General features: G+C 45.5%; 1 protein-coding gene and 1 long non-coding RNA gene across 3 annotated transcripts in view; one reads left to right on the top strand and one right to left on the bottom strand.

Annotated features, from left to right (window-relative positions):
* Positions 1 to 1,244: 1,244 nt before the first annotated feature.
* On the bottom strand, positions 1,245 to 16,597 carry LOC309845953. Of its 2 annotated transcripts, XR_014301611.1 has the most exons (5): positions 16,482 to 16,597; positions 13,878 to 13,937; positions 13,658 to 13,786; positions 6,074 to 6,149; positions 1,245 to 3,765 (listed from the first exon to the last, which is right to left on the bottom strand). It is a non-coding gene; the product is annotated as an uncharacterized lncRNA (long non-coding RNA). The 2 variants fall into 2 exon arrangements; XR_014301612.1 differs by lacking the exon at positions 13,878 to 13,937 and having other exon boundaries at positions 2,670 to 3,765; positions 13,658 to 13,817; positions 16,482 to 16,569.
* Positions 16,598 to 17,299: 702 nt separating this feature from the next.
* Positions 17,300 to 19,932, top strand: part of LOC309845946 (guanine nucleotide-binding protein subunit alpha-14) — a 191,368-nt gene continuing 188,735 nt past the window's right edge. The window contains exon 1 of the mRNA XM_082694486.1: positions 17,300 to 17,436. Coding sequence (XP_082550612.1) covers positions 17,313 to 17,436 — 124 coding nt within the window. The 5' untranslated portion in view covers positions 17,300 to 17,312. The remainder of the gene's footprint in view (positions 17,437 to 19,932) is intronic.

Raw genomic sequence — 19,932 nt, 5'->3', positions numbered from 1 at the left:
CAGTCAGGGGCCCCCTCTTGCCACTATTTTTAAACTGGAAATGAATAATGAGGAACCCATCAAATAAACTGAATCTTTGGGATATTCTACAAGTGGACTGCACCTGTCCAACACACAATAACATGAAAAACAGCAAAAGGTGAGGACTATTCCAGATTAGAGACTAAGAAGATAAAAACCTCAATTATATACTGGATTTTAAAAAAATGAACAGCTATAAAAGATATTTTTGAGACAACTGGGTAGATCTGAATGTGGATTGTACATTATGTTACGGAATTGTTAAATTCCTTAGATGTGATTATCATATTGGGTTGTTATAAGAGGATGTCCTTATTCTTAGGCAAATATTTTTGAATTTTTTTATGACAGAAGTACTCTGATATCTGCAGCTTTCAAATAGTTCAGCAAACTACGGACAGACTAAGAGAGAAGGTAAAACAAATATGGGGGAAATGGTAACAGAGAATCCAGGTAAAGAGTTACTAGACTTTCATTATATTGTTCTTCTGAATTTTCTGGACATTTGAAAAATTTCCAAATTAAAAGTAAGGAAACTGGTAGTTGCACTATAGTTATTCAGCACATAGAGCTAGGAACTGATATTTTCTTTTATTTAGAAGCATTTTGAGAAAGGACCATTTCCAAGGGAGGGAATTGCACACTAGCATAGAAAATATACGTAAGAGAGAAAATATCTATCTCAAAGAACTCCCTTCCTCCATGATCTCAGAGCCCACAGTACACTTTCAGGGGACGTTATAAATGCACTGATACCCTTGTCTTCCTGAAAGGACCAGAAACTCCATCAAGAAAGAAACAGAGACTTACTCATTTCTAGAACCCCAGGCATAGACCCCAATAAACATTTGTGAAAGAAGGAAAGAGAACATAAATTGACTGATAGTCTTGGCTAGGGGAGTTTGGAAAAGAGCCTGGAAGCAAAATTCAGGACGAAATAACCAGAAATAACACTGGGCTTGGTTGTATACCAAGGAAGAGCCCGGGCTTGGCCGGTTCAGCTACTGATATGCACAGCAGGGTCACTAAACCTGTCGGACGTGTTTGCACTGGCAAGTGGGTCCTTTGGAGCTGGTTCCTTGTAAGACATTCAGCAACTTCAGGGTCCTAGGCAGTACATGGCATACACAATGAATAAAGATCCAAAGAAAATAAAGACAGTGGCCAGAGGGAAACCATGTCACTCTTAAATAATCATCCAAACAGAAATAAACACACTCAGATTGAAGAGAAGTCTTTTAGTTTGATTATATAATCATTTACCAGATTCTTTTACTCTCTGAATTCGACTGTGCCAGTGCTGGAATGACCGGTCTTATGAGCAATACCCTGATTTCTTTTATTTCTTCAGATTCAACTCTGTGGTCCTGATACATGTACTGTGCTGAGAAGATGGCTTTTAAAAATCAACTGACTACATATGAGAGAAAGTTTGTTCTAAGAACTGATTCAGAGAAAGTTTAACAGATAAATATGCTTCTACGTATTCAGAAAATTTTATAAATTCACAGCCTGTAAAAAGTTAACGAAGGAATGCATTTTTTAAAAACCTATCTGACCACAGATCCTTAATTAGTAACTAAAGACACAATCAGAAAAGAAAGTTAGGCAAATAGTCAAACCAAATCACCTCCCCAGGCCAAATCTAAAAAGACCAATTTGCTCATTTATATCGATTACTCTCTGGTCTATGTTCAGCTTCTTCTTATAAGGTAGGAAGTCTGATGGCCATTTATCATTAATCTTTTTTACAGAAGGTAACAAGGTAGGTAGGTATTAAAATATTAGGGCATTGTAAAATAATCATTATTGGAAACCAAGGTATTTGGTTTTTCCCACCCACTAAGACCTGTCTGTTCATTTCTCACGGGTCAGGTTTATTAGCCATGATTCTTTTGGTTGCAAGTGATGGAAACCCAATCTACACTACCTTAAACAAACAAGGAAATTTACTGGCTCAAGTAGCTGGGAAACTGGATTGAGGGTTCTAATCATGAGGGAACTCTCTTTTTCTTCATCTCATGGCTCATTTTCTATCTATAGTGGTGCTATACCCATATAAAGAGGTTCCATGTCTTTCCAAAGATGGCTACCAGAAGCCCCAAGGTTATTTCACATTTTCCAACTTGTTATCTCAGAGGAAGGGGAACACAGACTTTCAGATGGCTTAGAGAAGTTTCAGGAATGGTTTGGTTTAGCATCCCAGGAACCAGTCTCTATAGTCAAAGGATGGAGTGTTCTCAGTGTCCAGGCTTGGCTCCTGTGCCCACCTCACCCCTAGTCCCCGTGGGTAAGGAGATGGAGTGTTCAGATGCAGCAGTCCTGGGTCCTGTGCACATCCATGGATCCAGAGCAGGATTAGTCCCTCGTAATCTACACGGATGTCCCTGGATTTTCACAGAATGGTGGATGGGTGCTGAGCAAACATGTCTTTCCCTCAGAATATCTCCCATTCTTTCTTGGACTGAAAAATCACCGCAAATGGTGAATCTGTGTTCAGTGCAGATTCACAGTTAAAAATTAAACAGCCCTGCATTATTCCCAGAAAGACGATGTGAATCTATGTCGAACACACAAACAGCTCAGGCACGTGGACTCCCATGAAAAACTGGAAAATATTCTAAATAAATACTAAATATCGCTACACCTGATTATACAAAGACATATGTATTTATTGGTTCACTGTAGGTAGCAGAGCATAATGGAAAACCGGATGGGCTCTGATATCACAGTGGAGTTAGAATCCCAGCTCTATGGCTTTCTGGTTCTGTGCACATGTCCTATCAATTTTCCGAGCCTTTCTTTCCTTAACTGTAAAATGGGGGCAGTAGCAGCTGTGCACTGAATGACATGGGTTAAACCCTATAAAATGGTTAGCACTGTCCTTGAGGCCTGGTAAACACTCAATAAGTGTTTAGCTTTTTCTGCTCAACAAATTGATTTATTATCTTCCATATGTTTGCTATCCCCCTGGATTTATTCCCAAGGGAGGCTGCAACACTATGATTCCTTCCCTGTGGGAAATGCGAAGTATGTCAGAGGGAAAAATCCCCCAGGTGCATCCTGTCACCTTACAACAGCAAGTGTGACCATGATTGCCTCAGGGTCGGGGGGCCTGGTATGGGGAGAGAGCAGGCACTATAGCCAACCCTTGCCGAAGCTGGTTTCATTTGCTCTAGGCCTGGGAGTACACACAAGAGTCACGGGCCTGGTGCACTGGACCCACTATGGCAGCCCAGAGTGGGGTCCCCTGAGGGTAGCTTTGGCATCCCTTGGGAGACGGTAGAAAGGCAAAATCTTGGGGCCCATCCCTATAGGGGTGGCCAGCCATCCGGGTTTGCCAGGGAGGCAGGGCTTCCAGTGCTAACGTGGAAAATCCCAGGCACACTGGGACATGTTGGACGCCTCGGCCCTGCTGATTCCGACCCTGGCAGCTAGCCCAGGAGTCTGGGCTTGAACCGGCTCTCCAGGTGATTCGTCAACCCTGGAGTGGCTCTGTTCCAGAGGAGAGTCAAGTGTGAGCAAAGGCGCAGCGTGAGAAAACTGTCCCGCCTGGCTCATTCCCCACAGCCACCTCCCGGGCACCCGCTGCTGCGTGGAAATGAGACCAGACAGCTGGGGCCCGGGAGAGCAGGCCTCTGCCTCCGCCTGCGCCGGGAGGACACACAGATGACAGGGTTCTGCTGCCTCACTTCATCCTGCCTCAGCCGCACCTCTGTCAGGGGGAACCTTCCTCTGAGGGGTCTGTTGAGGGAGAGAAGAGGGAGGAGGGGGAGGGGAGAAGAAAAATGGAAGACATTTTGGGGCCTCAGCCTCTGGGCCTGACTCACCCTGTGGCTCGTCCTCAGACTCGCTACCCTGACAGAAGATTCCATTTCCTCCGTGTTACAGAAACTCCATTATGCGCAGCCCCAGGACTGCCTTCTCTTTTATGATGGGGTCACCCCAACACAGAAGAAAAGAACTTCCTTTTCCTCTCTCTTTGTGCTTCTTAAGTATCTTAAACTGGCTGAATCCAGGGCTCCTCAGCCTTGGCACTACTGGCATTTTGTTACTATTAATATAACTATTATTATGGAGGTATCGTTGACATACAATATTGTATTAGTTTCAGGGGTACAACATATCGATTTGACAATTTATTACGTTACTCAATGCTCACCATGGGTGTAAACACTACTGGCAGTCGGGACTGGATGAACCTTTATTGTGGGGGCTGACCTGACCATTATAGGATGTTTAGTGGCATTCCTGGCCTCCGCCCACAATAGCTGTCTCCTCCCTGGTTGCAGCACCCAACACCGTCTTCCCATATGGCCAAATATCCCCTTGGGGTGTGTGAAGGTAAAATCCACTATTGAGTAAAGAATGGTCACCAAAGTCCCCTGCTTGAAGGGACAAAGAGCTGTGGCTCTACTGCCAGGCACACAGGGTTTCGGAGACTGCTTCAGGAATGATACTTCCAGGCCAATAATCTCGGATATGCAAGGTATATAACTTTTGTATTTTAGATCTAAGCTTCATTTCTTTCTTGAAACTCCCTCCACAAACCAGTCAGTACAGAGGAAGCTCAATCAAATCAGATCTTTCTCGGTCAATTCCTGACCAGCTGTCTTTCATTTCCGCTAACTGCCAACTGTGGTGGTCACAGTGTGGTCTGGCCTGAGCTTGTCATTTGTCCAAGTCCGCTTCTGTCCTGGTGTCTTCCTCTCAACCAGTCCTGGGACAAGGTGTCTCGCCTCAGCATTCACTGAGATGCCCAGATTCCTTTCTCTGATTGGAAGTCCTGTGTTTCATGCTGGTGTCCCCCTGCTAGGTCCCCTCAGCCCTGCCTCAAGGCCACTCCTGCTCCAGTGGCTTATGCTGTACCTCTCCTAAGAAGACACACCAACTTCCAGATATTTTTCCACTGGGCTCCAGAACCACAGGAAGACAGATTTTTCTTCCCTTACTTGTTCCAAGTTGCCTTTCCCCCTATTCTTCTTTTCTGTTCCACTGCCTTCCATCCTATTCCATTCCATTCCTCTTACACCACAATAAATCCTTAGAACTGGGGCGCCTGGGTGGCTCAATTGGTTAAGCATCTATCTGCCTTCAGCTCAGGTCATGATCCCAGGGTCCTGTGTTGGGTTCCCTGCTCGGGGTGGGGGGGGGTGGGCAGCGGGGGGGGGTGCTCTGCTTCTCCCTCTCCTCGCCCCTCCCCCCTGCTCCTGCTCTCAATTTCTCTCACAATAAATAAATAAAATTTTTAAAAAATAAAAAATAAGTCTTTAGTATTGCCCAGCCCAATACTTGAGGAATCCTTGAAATGAGGCTGATCCAAATGGAGATAGTTGGAAGCATAAAATACATTCTGCAAACTCCAGTTTAATATGAATAGAAAATTCATTAGTAATTTTAATATTGAACAAATGATAATATTTTTTATTTATTTATTTATTTATTTTTAAAGATTTTATTTATTTATTTGACAGAGAGAGATCACAAGTAGGCAGAGAGGCAGGCAGAGAGAGAGAGAGGAGGAAGCAGGCTCCCTGCTGAGCAGAGAGCCCGATGCGGGACTCGATCCCAGGACCCTGAGATCATGACCTGAGCCGAAGGCAGCGGCTTAACCCACTGAGCCACCCAGGCGCCCAAATGATAACATTTTTTAATATACTGGGCTAAATAAAATGTGTGACTAACTTTACCCTTGAAAGGGTGGATACACGATCTTGAACTGGTCAGAGAGAGTGTTTTTTTCCCGGAGACATACTGAATCAGTTCAGGGAGGAGTAATGGATTCAAGCTCAGTTATTCACACTCAACCTTGGAATTTTTGCTGGAATATCAGGAAGGGGGAGTTTTCTTTCTACTGGGGTTGCCAGGAAATATGGGTAAGCATGGAGTTTCTAGCCACCATGCTAGGAGTAGAATGTAGAGGAAAATCTAGCCAAAAACATGGAAGGAGACAGCTTTCTTGGCACACTTGAGCATCTGGATTGAGCAAAGGCTAAAATCAAGATGATCCCTGAACTTCTGAGTCTTTAGTGCGGGTCAGTTCCGTGTTTACCTTGTCAGCTCATACCAGCCCTCTGCTGCTTCCACAAATCAAAGGTCCTCAGGGGCATGTTGTTTTCCTTGGTATTCTATAATGTAGTATGGACAAACAAATACCAAGTCACAAACCTTATATATATATCTCTATCTATATTTACATACCAGGCACTCCAATGTGCTCATTTTTCGGAGACTTCACTTGATCATGGGAACGGGATTGGACAGAGTTCAGGAGCACAATTTTAGGATGAGGTAGGCTTTCCTTCCCACTGCAGCTCTGCCCTCCTATATCATTAGCAAATAATTCTGGATATTTTCCCGGTAGATGATGAGCTCCATGAGGGTAAGTCTTGCTTCTCCCAGTTATCATTATCTCAGGGCTTCATACACAGCAGGGGCTCAGAAGGCCAGTGTAGGAGTCTGAGCATCAAATGTCTTTGGATTGCTTGTGCGTGCCGGGTACCCCACACCCTGGCGAACACAGTAGCTCCTGCATATGCTATCTACTCAGAAGAAAGAGACAAACTCTCCCCAAAGTGGAAACTGTTGTCATTCAGCTTTTCCTGGACGCCAAACCACTCTTTCTGTGATGTCCAACCTGCTTCAAGGAGCTTCCTATGGCTAGTTGGGTGAAGCTCTCTTGGACATGTATCAGCTCGGATTTATCAGGTTACTAACTGTTGCTCTCTATACAAATATTGCTAGAAGGTTCAGGTTACCTATGCTGCTGAGTAAACTACCTCAAAACTTAACCACTTGAAACAACCACCTTTTTACTTTTTATCAGGCTCTGTGGGCCAGCAGTTAGGGTGGGCTTGGCTATTGGCTCTTCTGCTCTACGTGGTACGGACAGGGGTCAAGCTGGGCTGGGCAGGAGAGCCTCAGGGAGGAACTCAGTAGTCTCAGGGTCTCTCCAGATGATCTCTCCAGATGTTTATGAAGCAGCTTAGGGAATGTGATTCAAGATGGGAAATGGAATTTGCTAGTCTCTTAGTGGCCGGGGCTTGCAAAATGTTACAGTGTCATTTCTACAACAATGCACCAGTCCAAACAGCCACATACATAGCTTGTCTGGCTTTAAGAGGAGGGAATTAATGTCTCACTTCTTGAAGGAAGGTGCTTCCCCAAATTCCTGGCCATGTTTAACCCACCACAGTGACATTAAAAAGGGAGTGGATGGACTTCCATTTATTTTCCATTTATCAAGGAGTGACTCAGATACCTAAGAAGAGAGAAAGCAACTATATTTTTCTTTTCTGCGAGTCTATATTTCTAACTAATTTGGCCAAGTTTATAGAGTTTAAAATCAAGAAGAAAAATACTACATGCATACAACATTTAGGAGAGAAGAACTTGGAGCCCCTTCTGATGTTTGTTGCATACATGATGGCCTTTAAAAAACTGCATATTTGATTCAGATATTTAAAATCAACGCCTGGGTGGCTCGGTGGGTTAAAACCTCTGCCTTCAGCTCAGGTCATGATCCTGGGATCGAGCCCCATATTGGGCTCTCTGCTCAGCAGGGAGACTGCTTCATCCTCTCTCTCTCTGCCTACCTCTCTGCCTACTTGTGATCTGCCTGTCAAACAAATACATTTAAAAAAATAAAAAAATAAAAAATAAAATCAACACGTATTTTCAAGAGCATTCAGCGCCGAATTCCCATCTGGACCAGAGAAGCCCTGCAGGGTTAATCTACTTCTCTGCCTCTTCTGGGAAGCCTTGTAACCTGATTCCCATCTGCTGGTACTCCTAGACAGTCCAAGTCATTCCCAATGACTATGCAAAGTGCAAAGTCTTCCTTTTCCCCATAGTACAAAAGTAATCATGAATGCATCTATTGTGTTGAAAACAAAGTCTTTGAGGATGATGATATTTAAAAAAAAAAATTTTACTACATACTCCTGATGAGTTCTTACTAGTTTCAGGCAAGGAGTCAAAGGCTTTGTATGTATTATCTCTTCTAATCTTCACAACAATCCAGTGAGGTAGGTGTCATTAATTCATTCATTCAACAAATGAATGAAGCACTACATGGCTTCCATAGGACTTCACTTCAGCCCTGAGATTTCGCAGAGCTTAAAATCAAGATCATCCCTGAACTTCTCAACCCTAAAAGCCAATAAATTCTGTTTTATCCACTTACATTGGGTCTCTGTGACTTGCAATTAACCTTGAAAACACAAGCAGAATCCTACGTCCACCAATCAAGCATCCTCGGGGGTATTTTGTTTGACTTGCTATTAGGTAATGTGGTATAAAACAGGTAAATCAAAAATCCCAAATCCCAGGGTGCCTGGGTGGTTCAGTTGGTTAAACATCTGACTCTTGATTTTGGCTTAAGTCATGATCGCAGGGTTGTGAGATCCAGCCTGTGTCAGGCTCTGCGTTGGGTATGGAGCCTGCTTAAGATTCTCTCCTCTTCCTCTGCCCCTCCCCACCTTCCTCTCTATTAAAAAACAAAAGAAATCTCAAGTCCCATATTGCTGACTTCCTCCTTCAGAATGGGATCTGAATGGAGTTCAGCGGTACAAATTTTGGGGGTTACAATTTTATGATTATAAATCTTCCCCTAATCTAGACCCTGGGATGCAGTGATGGAGAACACAATCACTATCCCTCTTCTCGGGGAGCTTACTTTCATTTTTCTGGGAGAAAATGATAAACAAAGAAGGAAGGAAACAGGAAAAATCAGGTAGCAACAAATGCCACTACCATGGAAGAGTACAAGAGTATGATGATATCAAGTGAATGATCTGGCAAAGAGCAGATAGTGCAAAGGCCCTGAGGTACAGGTATGACTGGAGTATATTTGAAAAGAGGGAGAATATTGGGATATAAAGTTAGAGAGGTCGGCAGTGACCCTACTGTGTAGGTCCTCATGGTCTAGAACAAGATTTTAGTTTAAACTCTGGTGAGAATCTATTGGAGGATTTTAATCTAGGGAATAGAGGGATACATTGGGGGATTCTAAAAACTCATCCTGGCTGTCTTATCCTTTGGTAAGTGGATCTCAGAGTGTCAAGAATGGAAGTAAGAAGACCAATGGCAGAGCTCTTGTTTTAGCTCATGAGAGGTCCTGTTGTTGGCTTGGACAGAAGGGGTAGCAGCAAAAATAGAAATGAACATACCCGGGGGCGCCTGGGTGGCTCAGTGGGTTAAAGCCTCTACCTTCGGCTCGGGTCATGGTCTCAGGGTTCTGGGATCGAGCCCCACATCGGGCTCTCTGCTCAGCGGGGAGCCTGCTTCCCCCTCTCTCTCTGACTGCCTCTCTGCCTACCTGTGATCTCTGTCTGTCAAATAAATAAATAAAAATCTTAAAAAAAAAAAAAAGAAAGAAAAAAAAAAGAAATGAACATACCCAGAGGGCCACATGTGACATAACAGGGAGCCTCATTCACCAAGATTTAGTGTGTGACATCCCAGGAGCTGCTCAGTGTGAAAGCTGGTGGTTGCATACAACAGTTCCAAAATAAATTTGAATGTGGTTTAAAGGAGGAGTCTATACTGGCTAAGATGAAGGTGTGGGAGGTGGGGCAAAGAGGCAGTCAGCTGGATATTTGGTAGTGCTGAGATAGCAAGGAGGTAAGTTTTGGAAAACAAATTCAGGATTTAGTTTCGGACTTATTATTTTGAGATGTCTATTAGATAGCCACACCAATGCATCGGGAAGGCAGAGGAAGGTTAAGGTTAAGCTAGGAAGTTAAGGGGAGAAGCCAGTGGCAAATGATACTAAACTTCCTTTTTTTTTTTTTTAAAGATTTTATTTATTTATTTGACAGACAGGGATCACAAGTAGGCAGAGAGGCAGGCAGAGAGAGAGGAGGAAGCAGGCTCCCTGTGGAGCAGAGAGCCCGATGCGGGGCTCGATCCCAGGACTCTGGGATCATGACTTGAGCCGAAGGCAGAGGCTTTAACCCACTGAGCCACCCAGGCACCCCTGATATTAAACTTCTTACAGAAAAACAAATGTTTGACTACAACTCAGAGGAGTTTGATAATGCTGGGGTGTTATGTCCTATCAGATACCAAGATACTCCTCAGAGCACCTATAATCATATCAAGATGGCCTCAGTATAGGAATAAATAGTTTACTGGAGAAGTAGAGACTCAGAGAAATGAATTTCAGTCACTATGAGACTGTCATACAAAGACTGAAGTTCAGTTAATTGGGAAAAGGATGAAATATCCAGTAAATGACGTTCGTACAACTGGCTATCCATTTGAAAGAAAATAGAATTAGTCTCCTATCTTACACATTTTATAAAAATTAACACCAGATGGATTAAATATTTAAGTGTTAAAAATAAAAAAAATGAAAAGTGCTTTTAAAATATTCTAAGATAGTGCATGTACATTCTAGAAATAGGGAGGGGCACCTGGAAGGCTCAGTCTATTAAGCAACTGCCTTCTACTCAGGTCATGATCTGGGGGTCCCCAGACCGAGCCCCCTGTCAGGCTTCCTGCTCAGCAGGGAGTCTGCTTCTCCCTATGTCTCTCCCCTCCCTGCATAAATTTTAAAAAATCGAATAAATTTTTAAATATCTTAAAAAAATTTTTTTAAAAAGAAACGAGGAGAACTTTTTACAAAGACTGGAATTCCAGAAGCTATGCAAGAGAAGAAATATTTGGATATGTAAAAATAAAATCTTTTCTATGGGAAAAGATTCCATTTAAAATGATAAAGGGCAAATAATACATTTGAAAATTTGTAATTCAGATGACAAGAAGTCGATAGGCAATATTGAAGATATATCATCTTCCAGATTGTCAAGGAAAAGACAAATGACCCAATTTAAAAAAATGAGCAAAAGACATAAACAGAAAACTCACGGGGTACCAAATACAAATGGTAACAGACTATGAAGAAATGTACAGATTTATGAGTAGCCAGGGAAACACAAAGAAAGCAACACTTCATTATTATTTGAATCCCTTCAAGCTGCCAAAAATTAGTGAGTGATGATATTTACTGCTGGTAGAGACACGGATATTCTTATTTTTGGCGGACATGTGAATTGTTTTAGTCTTTCTGGAAAGGAATCTGGCTACATCTATTAAAAATAAAAAAATGTATGTACCCTTCAATTCGGCAGTCTTTTCCTTGGGAATCTATCCCAGGGAAATAAAAGTCCCGGTGCACGAGGATTTATATACAAAGATGCTATGACAGCATTCTTTTTTGGTAGCCAAAGATCAGACATAAAAACCAGTGCCCTTCAGGGGGGAAAAGCTGAATAAAATACAGTCCTTTCACACAATGGAATACAATATATGAAGGTATGAATGACAGAGTCAGGGGGAAGCAGTTTACTCAGATTCCCAACAAGGTACTGATGGATGAGAAAAGCAAAATATAGAGTCCATAGCCTCATATGTAAACTAATGATGCCAAATTCCTGTGAAAGTTTATATATGTTTATGAGTGTGTTTATCCTTATCTAGGAGTACAAGAGTATAAAAAAATGGAGAAGAAAGCCTACTAGGTTGTTAACATGGGTTCATGCAGGAGGAGAGTGATATAAGGGGAGAGAGACATTTATGCAAAGAGGAAAACAAGCAAAATATAAATCTCTGAACTTCTCATTTTAAAGGGTTTTTTTTTAACTCCTTAAATTTTTGAGATACCTTACTGCCATGCCAAAAGTCATGTTCAAAAGCAAACAGTAGCGATTGCTGCCTACTCTCCGTGTTTGAAGGCAGGTTTCCTTGTTACTGATTCTAGCCTTTCCATAGAAGTTATATAATAAACGGGGCACTTGAGTGGCTCAGATATTTAAGCATCTGCTTTGGCTCAGGTCATGATCCCAGGGTCCTGAGCTCTAGCCCCATGTTGGGCTCCCTGCTTAGTGGGGAGTCTGCTTCTCTCTCTGCCCCTCCCCCAGCTCATGCTCACTTTCTCTCTCTAATGAATAAATTAAAAATCTTAAAAAAAAGAAGTCATATAATAAACAGTCTCTGGTTCTCAGGCAGGGAATATTTTGGAGTAACGCGTGGACACGTTGGCTGCCTTAGAAACATAGATATTGAATACACCCATCCACCCACTATAATTATCACCCATTCATCCAAAAAATCATCATGACTCCATTGACTCTTAACTATCATATCCATCTGAAAGAAGAGGTGGTTGGGTCGGGGGTAGGGGAAAAGTATAGGGTGGAGAGAAAGACTTAAAACATTACAGAGAACACAATGGGCTCAGAAAATTGAATGAAAAATTAGAAACTTTGAAAAAATGAGTCATAAAATTGAGAATCATTTAGACCACCCTTCTTGGTTATAGACAAACCCCACTGATAACTGGTCTGCTTAAGAGTTAATACTCATGTAGGGGCACCTGGGTAACACAGTTGGTTAAGCCATCTGGCTCAGGTCATGATCTCAGGGTCTTGAGACTGAGCCCCACATTGGGCTCTGCACTCAGTGTGGAATCTTCTCGAGATTCTGTCCCTCTCTCTCTCCTTTCGTCCCTCCTCTCTCTCATAAATAAATAAATAAATAAATATATAAATAAAATCTTTTTAAAAAGTTAATACTCACATATACAACTGAAACAAAAATTTCATGCAATAACACACAGCAACATATTTTGATATATTCTATTTCTATTGTATTTTCTTTTAAAAAAAAATGTGGGTCATAAACCAGGGATGAGTCACAACTGAAGTTTGAAAAACACTGCCAAAGAGTAGTAAGCGGCATACGTCCATTAGAATTAGTGCTATTTTAGCTTTGTGAACTTCAAGGTCATATTTTTACTCTAGATTACTTGTTAAAATTCTAAGCTGCTACATTTGTCAAAGAGAACGGCACCTTTCCAGCCTTCTATTAGCACAGTTCCTTGAAGTTCTGAATTAGATAGATACCAGGCAGTCATTTCCTCTAAGCACGCAAGCTGGTGTCACTTTACTAATACACAAGTGTTTCCTAAATGTTACATGGATTCTTATGGACTTACTGATTGGTTTTTCACTCTCTTTGACTACAAGAGCCTCCTTTTCTCTCTTCTAGTTTCTTTTTCTTATATCAGGCAAATTCTTTTTGATTTCAACTTTATTCAATTGACTCATTCATTTAGAAATAAGAGGATGAACAAGAAAACCTCTCTACCTACAGAGTAACTCATTAGGAGAAAAATCGAACAAGTGTAATAGAGGGAGAAGTTGGGAGAGAAGGACATAGAAGGTTTCTCCAGCAGGAGAGAAAGAAGGGTCCACCTGACAAGGGGCGGAGATGGGTTCTCCAAGGTGATGTGTTTAGGAGAGAAAGTCCCAAACTTTTCCTGGAAAGAGCGCTGGCCTTCCCGGAAGAGGAAATTGCAGACGTCAGGGCATGGAGGTGGAAGAACGCGTAGTTACATTTGTCTGGAGTTCCAGGAGAGTGACAGGAGGTGAATGAGGCTTAGCTGAAGTGGGAGATTAGCTGAGGAGCCCACTCTGCACATCTGAGGGCCGCAGACAGGCACCCCAGTGACTCCATGCTTTCACTGTCCACTCTCTGGGAGGGAGCAAGGAGGCATGGGTTCAGATTTCAGGGGCTGGGTCTTAACTCCCTTCTACTAGACTTAGAGCCTAACTGAAGTCTGGAATTGTACCTGAAATGGCCCAGGTCCGGGGTCTGGCGTGGAATCAGCGGACATTCAGAGGACTCCCAGACACATAGTTCATCTATGTACCCAGCACTTGCCAGATAGTTGAAATTCAAGTCCACGCTGTGCTCTCATCTGCAACGGGGATGGAATGGAATTGTAGTACCTTGGGAATAAAGCAGGCAAACAAATATCCTCTTTTACTAAGGCCTCTTTCCCAAATTACCTCTTCCTGGAAAGATGTCATGAATGCTTCAGTAACTTATTCTCATCCGGCTCCCAGATCCTAAAGATCAAGAAAATAGAGACATTAATAAAAATAGACATAAAAACAACTGTCTTGTGATATTCTCATTTTGTAGTTCTTGCTAGTTACTATTGCTCAATAACAAATTTCAGTTTATTATTATTTTTCATACTATCTTCTAAGTGTGAAAATCACCGAAGAAATAATTGAATGTCAGAGTTGGGAGCTTATTCTGGTACATCCCTCTCATTTTGCAGTTGAAGAAAGAGGGGGCTTGATAACTTTATATGAGCTACCCCCTAACAATTTTACACCAGAGAATCATTAATCAACCAAAAAGACATGACTTGGAGTGACTTACCTTGCTTGTAGATGCTGCTTTGATCTCTTAAAAGTGTGTATGCCTATTTCCATAACAAATTTGTTACATAATCAAATTTGTATCATACTGTTGATATTTTTGTATCTCGACTTTGTCACTCAATATATTATGAGGTTTCCCTCCAAATCTTTACTTGGTATTCATATGTTACATTTTCAAATAATATCTCATTGTATATATGTACCATCTCTTATGTATGTATATCTCATGCCCTGTTGTTGGGCATTCAGGTTGTTTTGGGTTATTGTTATTGGAAGCACACTTTTGTATGTAAATTATGACTTCCCTCTGATTATTTCTAAAGGAAAGAATTACTAACTGGTCAAAGCAGGTGGACACATTTAAGACTTCTGACCCATACTGCCAAGCTGACCAGCTCAGGGACGTTTTTCAGATTTGCTAGAAGCAACAGGTCTCATATCTTTTTGGAATTTAGCAACATTGGGCCCAACAGGTCAGTCGTTCCAGCTAACCTAGACTTCAAATTAGCCCTTTTATATCACTTAAATCACGTCATCATTTTAATCATTTAAAACACATATGATTGTAATCATTTAAAAGTAACAATAATGGTGGGGCACCTGGGTGGCTCAGTGGGTTAAAGCCTCTGCTTTCGGCTCAGGTCATGATCCCAGGGTCCTGGGATGGAGCCCCACATCCGGCTCTCTGCTCAGCGGGGAGCCTGCTTCCTCCTCTCTCTGCCTGCTTCTCTGCCTACTTGTGATCTCTGTCTGTCCAATGAATAAATAAAATATTTTTTAAAAAAGTAACAATAATGGTGATGCTCTTGGCTTAAGAGGTCTTAAGTTGTAAATTTATCTATAAGAGCTAAGGGAGACGAGTGTGATTAATTGGGCAAGGATCCGATGAGACATGTCCAGGTTTCCTGCAGGGGTCACTGTTAGTGTCAGTTTATGCCTGCAGGGCAGTTTATGCCGCTGAAGAATGGGAGCACATTCATTTTCAATGCCCGATTCATTCCCATTCTTGAAACCATAAAATAAATCATAAAAGCTTGAAGCTAGATAGCATCACAATGCCAAGTTTCTTATATAATGACAAATACCACCCTTTCCACTCAATTCGCTCCTCAGTTTAAACGGATGGAGGATAGGTCACTCCTATGAAAGGCACTTAACGCCTTCTCTTAACAGAGGAGGCATTAGCTAATTGCCTAACGCCATCAAGTGTTTACCGGCATCCAGTAACTCGAGACCGAGAAGGAAAAAACATTCATTGCTGTGGACGACGGGATCCCTCCCTCCACCTTCCTCGTTCTGCGTTTCCCGTCGACCTCTCTGTGCTCTGATTTAAAACCTATTTCCACGAGAGACAAAAGTCACAAGTTGTCATATGCCTTCTATTGTAGCATTTGAATACGAAGAGTTGCTTAAGTTTTAAGGTCTTTTTTTATCTTTCTTTTTTTTTAAGATTTTATTTATTTATTTGACAGAGAGATAGATTACAAGTATGCAGAGAGGCAGGCAGAGAGAGAGAGAGAGAGAGAGAGGAGGAAGCAGGCTCCCCGCCGAGCAGAGAGCGAGACGCGGGGCTCGATCTCATGACTCTGGGATCATGATCTGAGCCGAAGGCAGAGGCTTTAAACCATTGAGCCACCCAGGCGCCCCAAGTTTTAAGTTTTTAGGACGAGGCTCGAACAGGCTCCCGACGTTCCAGGAGGCGGGCAGGGGGTCAACGTGGAGGTGCGGGCGCACCTTTGCTAAGGCGGCGACGGTCAGGGCTGGGCCACAGCGTGTCAGCCCTCTCTGCGGAGCTGGAGTCTTTCCCCTCATAAAATGCAAAGTAGCCAGCCATTTTCCATTTTCCCCAAGCCCAGCCCTCCTCACCAGGTGCCCGAGGAAGGGGCCGAGAGGGTATTTACTCTCCGCTCTGGCGTTCTCCTATTTAATTGAACCCCGTGGCAGCTGCCTGCAGGGTCAAGTTCAGGCGCACCTTACAGGCAGGCTGCCCAGCGGCCCAAGGGCTCAGGCCGAACCGGGGCTGGGCTGGGCCGCAGCGGCCGGGAAGCGGAAGGAGCCCGTCGAGGAAACCAGGGGGTGTGTGGTCGTGTCGCCGGTGTGCGAGCCTCCACTTCGGCGGGGGTGGAGAGGTCCACCTCGCCCCTGGTGCGACGCGGGGCTCTGTCCCACTCTCCTCGCAGCTGGGAGGAGTTGAGGCTGAAGTTGGCAAATCTCGCTCACCTGTCAGAATCCGTATCTGGGCAGGAAGCGGGGCCCCCGGGCCAGAGCGCGCCACCTCGGCACTCAGCCCTCGGGCTGCAAGGACTGCGCGGCCAGGGAGGCACGTGTGGTGTGGGGGGCTGCCCCCAGGGTCTCCGACCCTAGCTCCTGGCTGGTCCCTTTTGCACCCAGGCACCCTCAGGCTGCCGCGCCCCGAAGGCCAACCCGGGCAGACGCCAGGGCTGCAGGTCTGAGACGCTCCGCCTCCTTCTGCCACTTAAAGCCACTAGCGCCGGCTGGAACCCTTACGCTCAGTCTTAATCCGCGGTCACTTTCGGAACTTTCCAGGCAAGGACTAGCTAGGCCCTCTGCCTCCAACCCACGCCGAGCCCGTCGCCCGCCCGGGACACCTCCAGGACCGGGAGATCCCGCTCTCCACGCCACCACCTCCCGCCCCCGGCACCGACACCCCAACTTTTTACACGTGGTCTGCGCCCCGCGACTGGGTGTCCGGCTCCCGTGCTAAGGGGCGTGTGCATCTTCCGGGCGCCGGCAGCGCTCCCATCCTCTCGGCTGGCCCTCCTCCTCCCCACGACCGGCTGTGGGGCTGGTGAGCCCGGATCCGCGGGGCGCGCGGCTGTGCTAGCGCGCCGAATTCGCCCCCGCCTCCGACTCCATCCTCGAGGACGGGACTGAGCCTCTGGAGGCCAGGCTTCTTACTCTAAAAGTCAAGGCGGCCTTGTCTGCTTTTGTCCCGAACGCGGGTGCCTGTCGCAGATCGGCCGGGCGAGCGGCCCGCGGAGAATCCGGGCGCCCCGGGACCGCGTCGCGCCGTCGGGTGCAGCGCGCACCATGGCCGGCTGCTGCTGCTTGTCGGCGGAGGAGAAGGAGTCGCAGCGCATCAGCGCGGAGATCGAGCGGCAGCTTCGCCGGGACAAGAAGGACGCGCGCCGCGAGTTCAAGCTGCTGCTGCTGGGTGAGTGACTGTGACGCCCCCGGACCCCGCTCGCCAGGCGTTTTCCGCGGTCCCCGGCCGCTTCCCTCGCTCTGATCCCTTCTAGGCCTGGAGCGCGCGGGCTGTAGCGCGGCTTCTTCCTTTCCCCGGGGTGGGGAGGGGGGTGGGCTGCGAGGCCGGCAACTTGGGGGCCTTACGCACGTGTCCTTTGCACCCTCCAGTTGGTCGACTTTCGAAGGCACCCCTTCCCTACCCCAAACCAGGCTGAGACGTAGCATTTGATCAGTGTCTGCTCTGTTGGCTCCGCTCCCTAAAACCTTAACCCCATCCTTCTGTCCCCAGCTTCTGCGGAGCCCTGTCTTGGATGTTGGGGTAGGTGGCGGGGAGCTGCCTGATGAAAATCTTTGGGTGCAGCTCTAGCTCTGTTCTTTGTGCTCTCAGTTTTTAAGAAGTGTGGTTGAGTGAGCGCTCACCAAGTGCGGACTGTGCTTAGTCGGGGACAGCATCGCTGGGCTGTAACAAGCAAACCTTGAAACCTCTCCATTTTGGAGAATTGAAAGTGGAGGTCTGGAAAATTGGTTAACTTGCTTTGGGAAAAAAACGAAACAGATACTAGGTCATTAGTGGGGCTGAGGTCCAAGCCCTAGCCGCTCACCCCACTGTGACCCCAACCGTCTCCCTTTGGTGACCCCCTTTGGCCAGCAGACCCAAACCTCCCCTCCTCACTCTGCTCCACTCCGCGTGTGCCTAGCCTTTGGACTTGGCTGCCCCTGCTGCCTTGACGACTTACTTATCTGGCTCTTAAGTTTTCAAAAGAGATAGAAAATGTTAAGGCTTCCCCAACTTATGGCCTAGGGCAAGGATCCCACCTTTTCTGACTTTCTGGAACCCTGTTGAATCCATTTGCTGTTTGAGAAATATTTGCCTTTTCGTTCACACCAGGATATTAGCTGTCAGATCTTTGCAGCTAGAAGTGTTCCAACTCTTTGATCGGTTCCAGACAGGAATCCTCTTACAACAGTTTATTAATGTTGAAAATAAGGACTCACCCTTCCAGAATGCTTCCAGTTAAAAAAAGTTGATCTAGTTAGGATAAAATGGAGAAAGCTTTTAGTTCATATTGGCTTCAGGCCTGAGCCAAGGAACCCTTTTATTATTATTTTTTTAATCTCTCTCCCCACTCCCGACCTCTGGGGGTTTAGAAGGTGTATGTGAGGGTGTCTGGCCTTCACCTCCCCACTGGGACAGGTGTCTGCAGGTGGAGCGGGCTGCCCACCCAGAATACATGTTGCACCCCAGATTCCCATGGGGTTCCCTTCCCAAAGGCCCCAAGCCTGCTTCCATGGCTTCTCCCAGTGGGAAGGAGGCAGACCTCCTCCCTGAAGAATGGCCGAAGGGCAGCTGTGCTGGGGTGTTGGAAGAGCTTGGAAATAACAGGCTGAAGGTCTACAGGTGTGCCCCTGAGGCCTTCCTGGGGAGAGCCGGAGCCTGGGTGGGGGAGGGAAGAGACTGTGTCCATCTCGTAGGGATGTTGAAACAACCTGTGTCTGGCCCAGAACTCCCAGGGGCCTGCAAACTCTAAATTGTACCTGGCCTTGCAGGTGGATAGAAAGCCCAGTTTGTCAAGGGGAAGGATTCTGTGACAGTGGCTCCCTTGATGACCTTAAAGTGTTGGGCGCTTCATTTGTAGTCTTGCCCCAGGCCCCACCAAGGATAGGGGCAGGCCTGGCTTTGGAGGCGTAATTGTTCTTTTCAAGGGAAGCCTGTACCTTCTTCTTTCGTTGTGCAGCTGTTAATTTGTGCCAGTGTATGAAGTGCGGAGTCAGGAACACCCCAGGAGCTTACAAACGCTGGCTAACACTGGTGAACTGGCCTGTTTTTTGGTGGGTGGGAAAATGGCCGGGGGGTGGGGGGTGGGGTGGGGGGGTGGGGGGTGGGGTGGGGGGGTGGGGTGGGGGGTGTAAAATGCTTGCATTTACACTCTAAGTAGGGGAGAAATGTTTGCCCTGGAGGTCATGTTTATACTGGTGTCTAGAATATCTTCTTGGCCTCCCCCAGGCCTTTACCCCAACCCTCTTCCTGCACCCTGCAGGCACTGTCTTCTCTCCCAAGATCCCCATTTTCATTGAGTAGCATACTGACTCAGGGTTAGTTACTTAAAAACCAATAGAAACAGTTACCCATTCATTTAGAGCTGTCAGGAGCCCCAAAGAAGGACTTAAAAACTTGGGTTTCCTTCCCTCTTTTCAGGGAGCAGGGTACACTTCCATTTCTCCCCAAAATGAAGGAGGAGGCAGTGACTTCAAAGATAAAGGATCAGGAGGATGTGGCGGATGCTGTTTTGTCCCCAGCGATGCCTTGGGAGTGCAGCATTCACCTGAGTCTATAATGGCAGAATTAGATAATCCACTGCTCAGATGCCTCCAGTGAAAATGGCACTCTGTGAATGGGAGTTGAGGGTCCTGTGTGGAAGGTGGAATGACCTGGAAAGCCACCAGCTCTTTCACAAGGAAGCAT

The sequence above is a fragment of the Mustela nivalis genome (assembly GCF_964662115.1).
Source record: "Mustela nivalis genome assembly, chromosome: 13".
NCBI classification, from domain to species: Eukaryota; Metazoa; Chordata; class Mammalia; order Carnivora; family Mustelidae; genus Mustela; species Mustela nivalis.
This window is presented reverse-complemented; position numbering and strand designations above follow the sequence as displayed.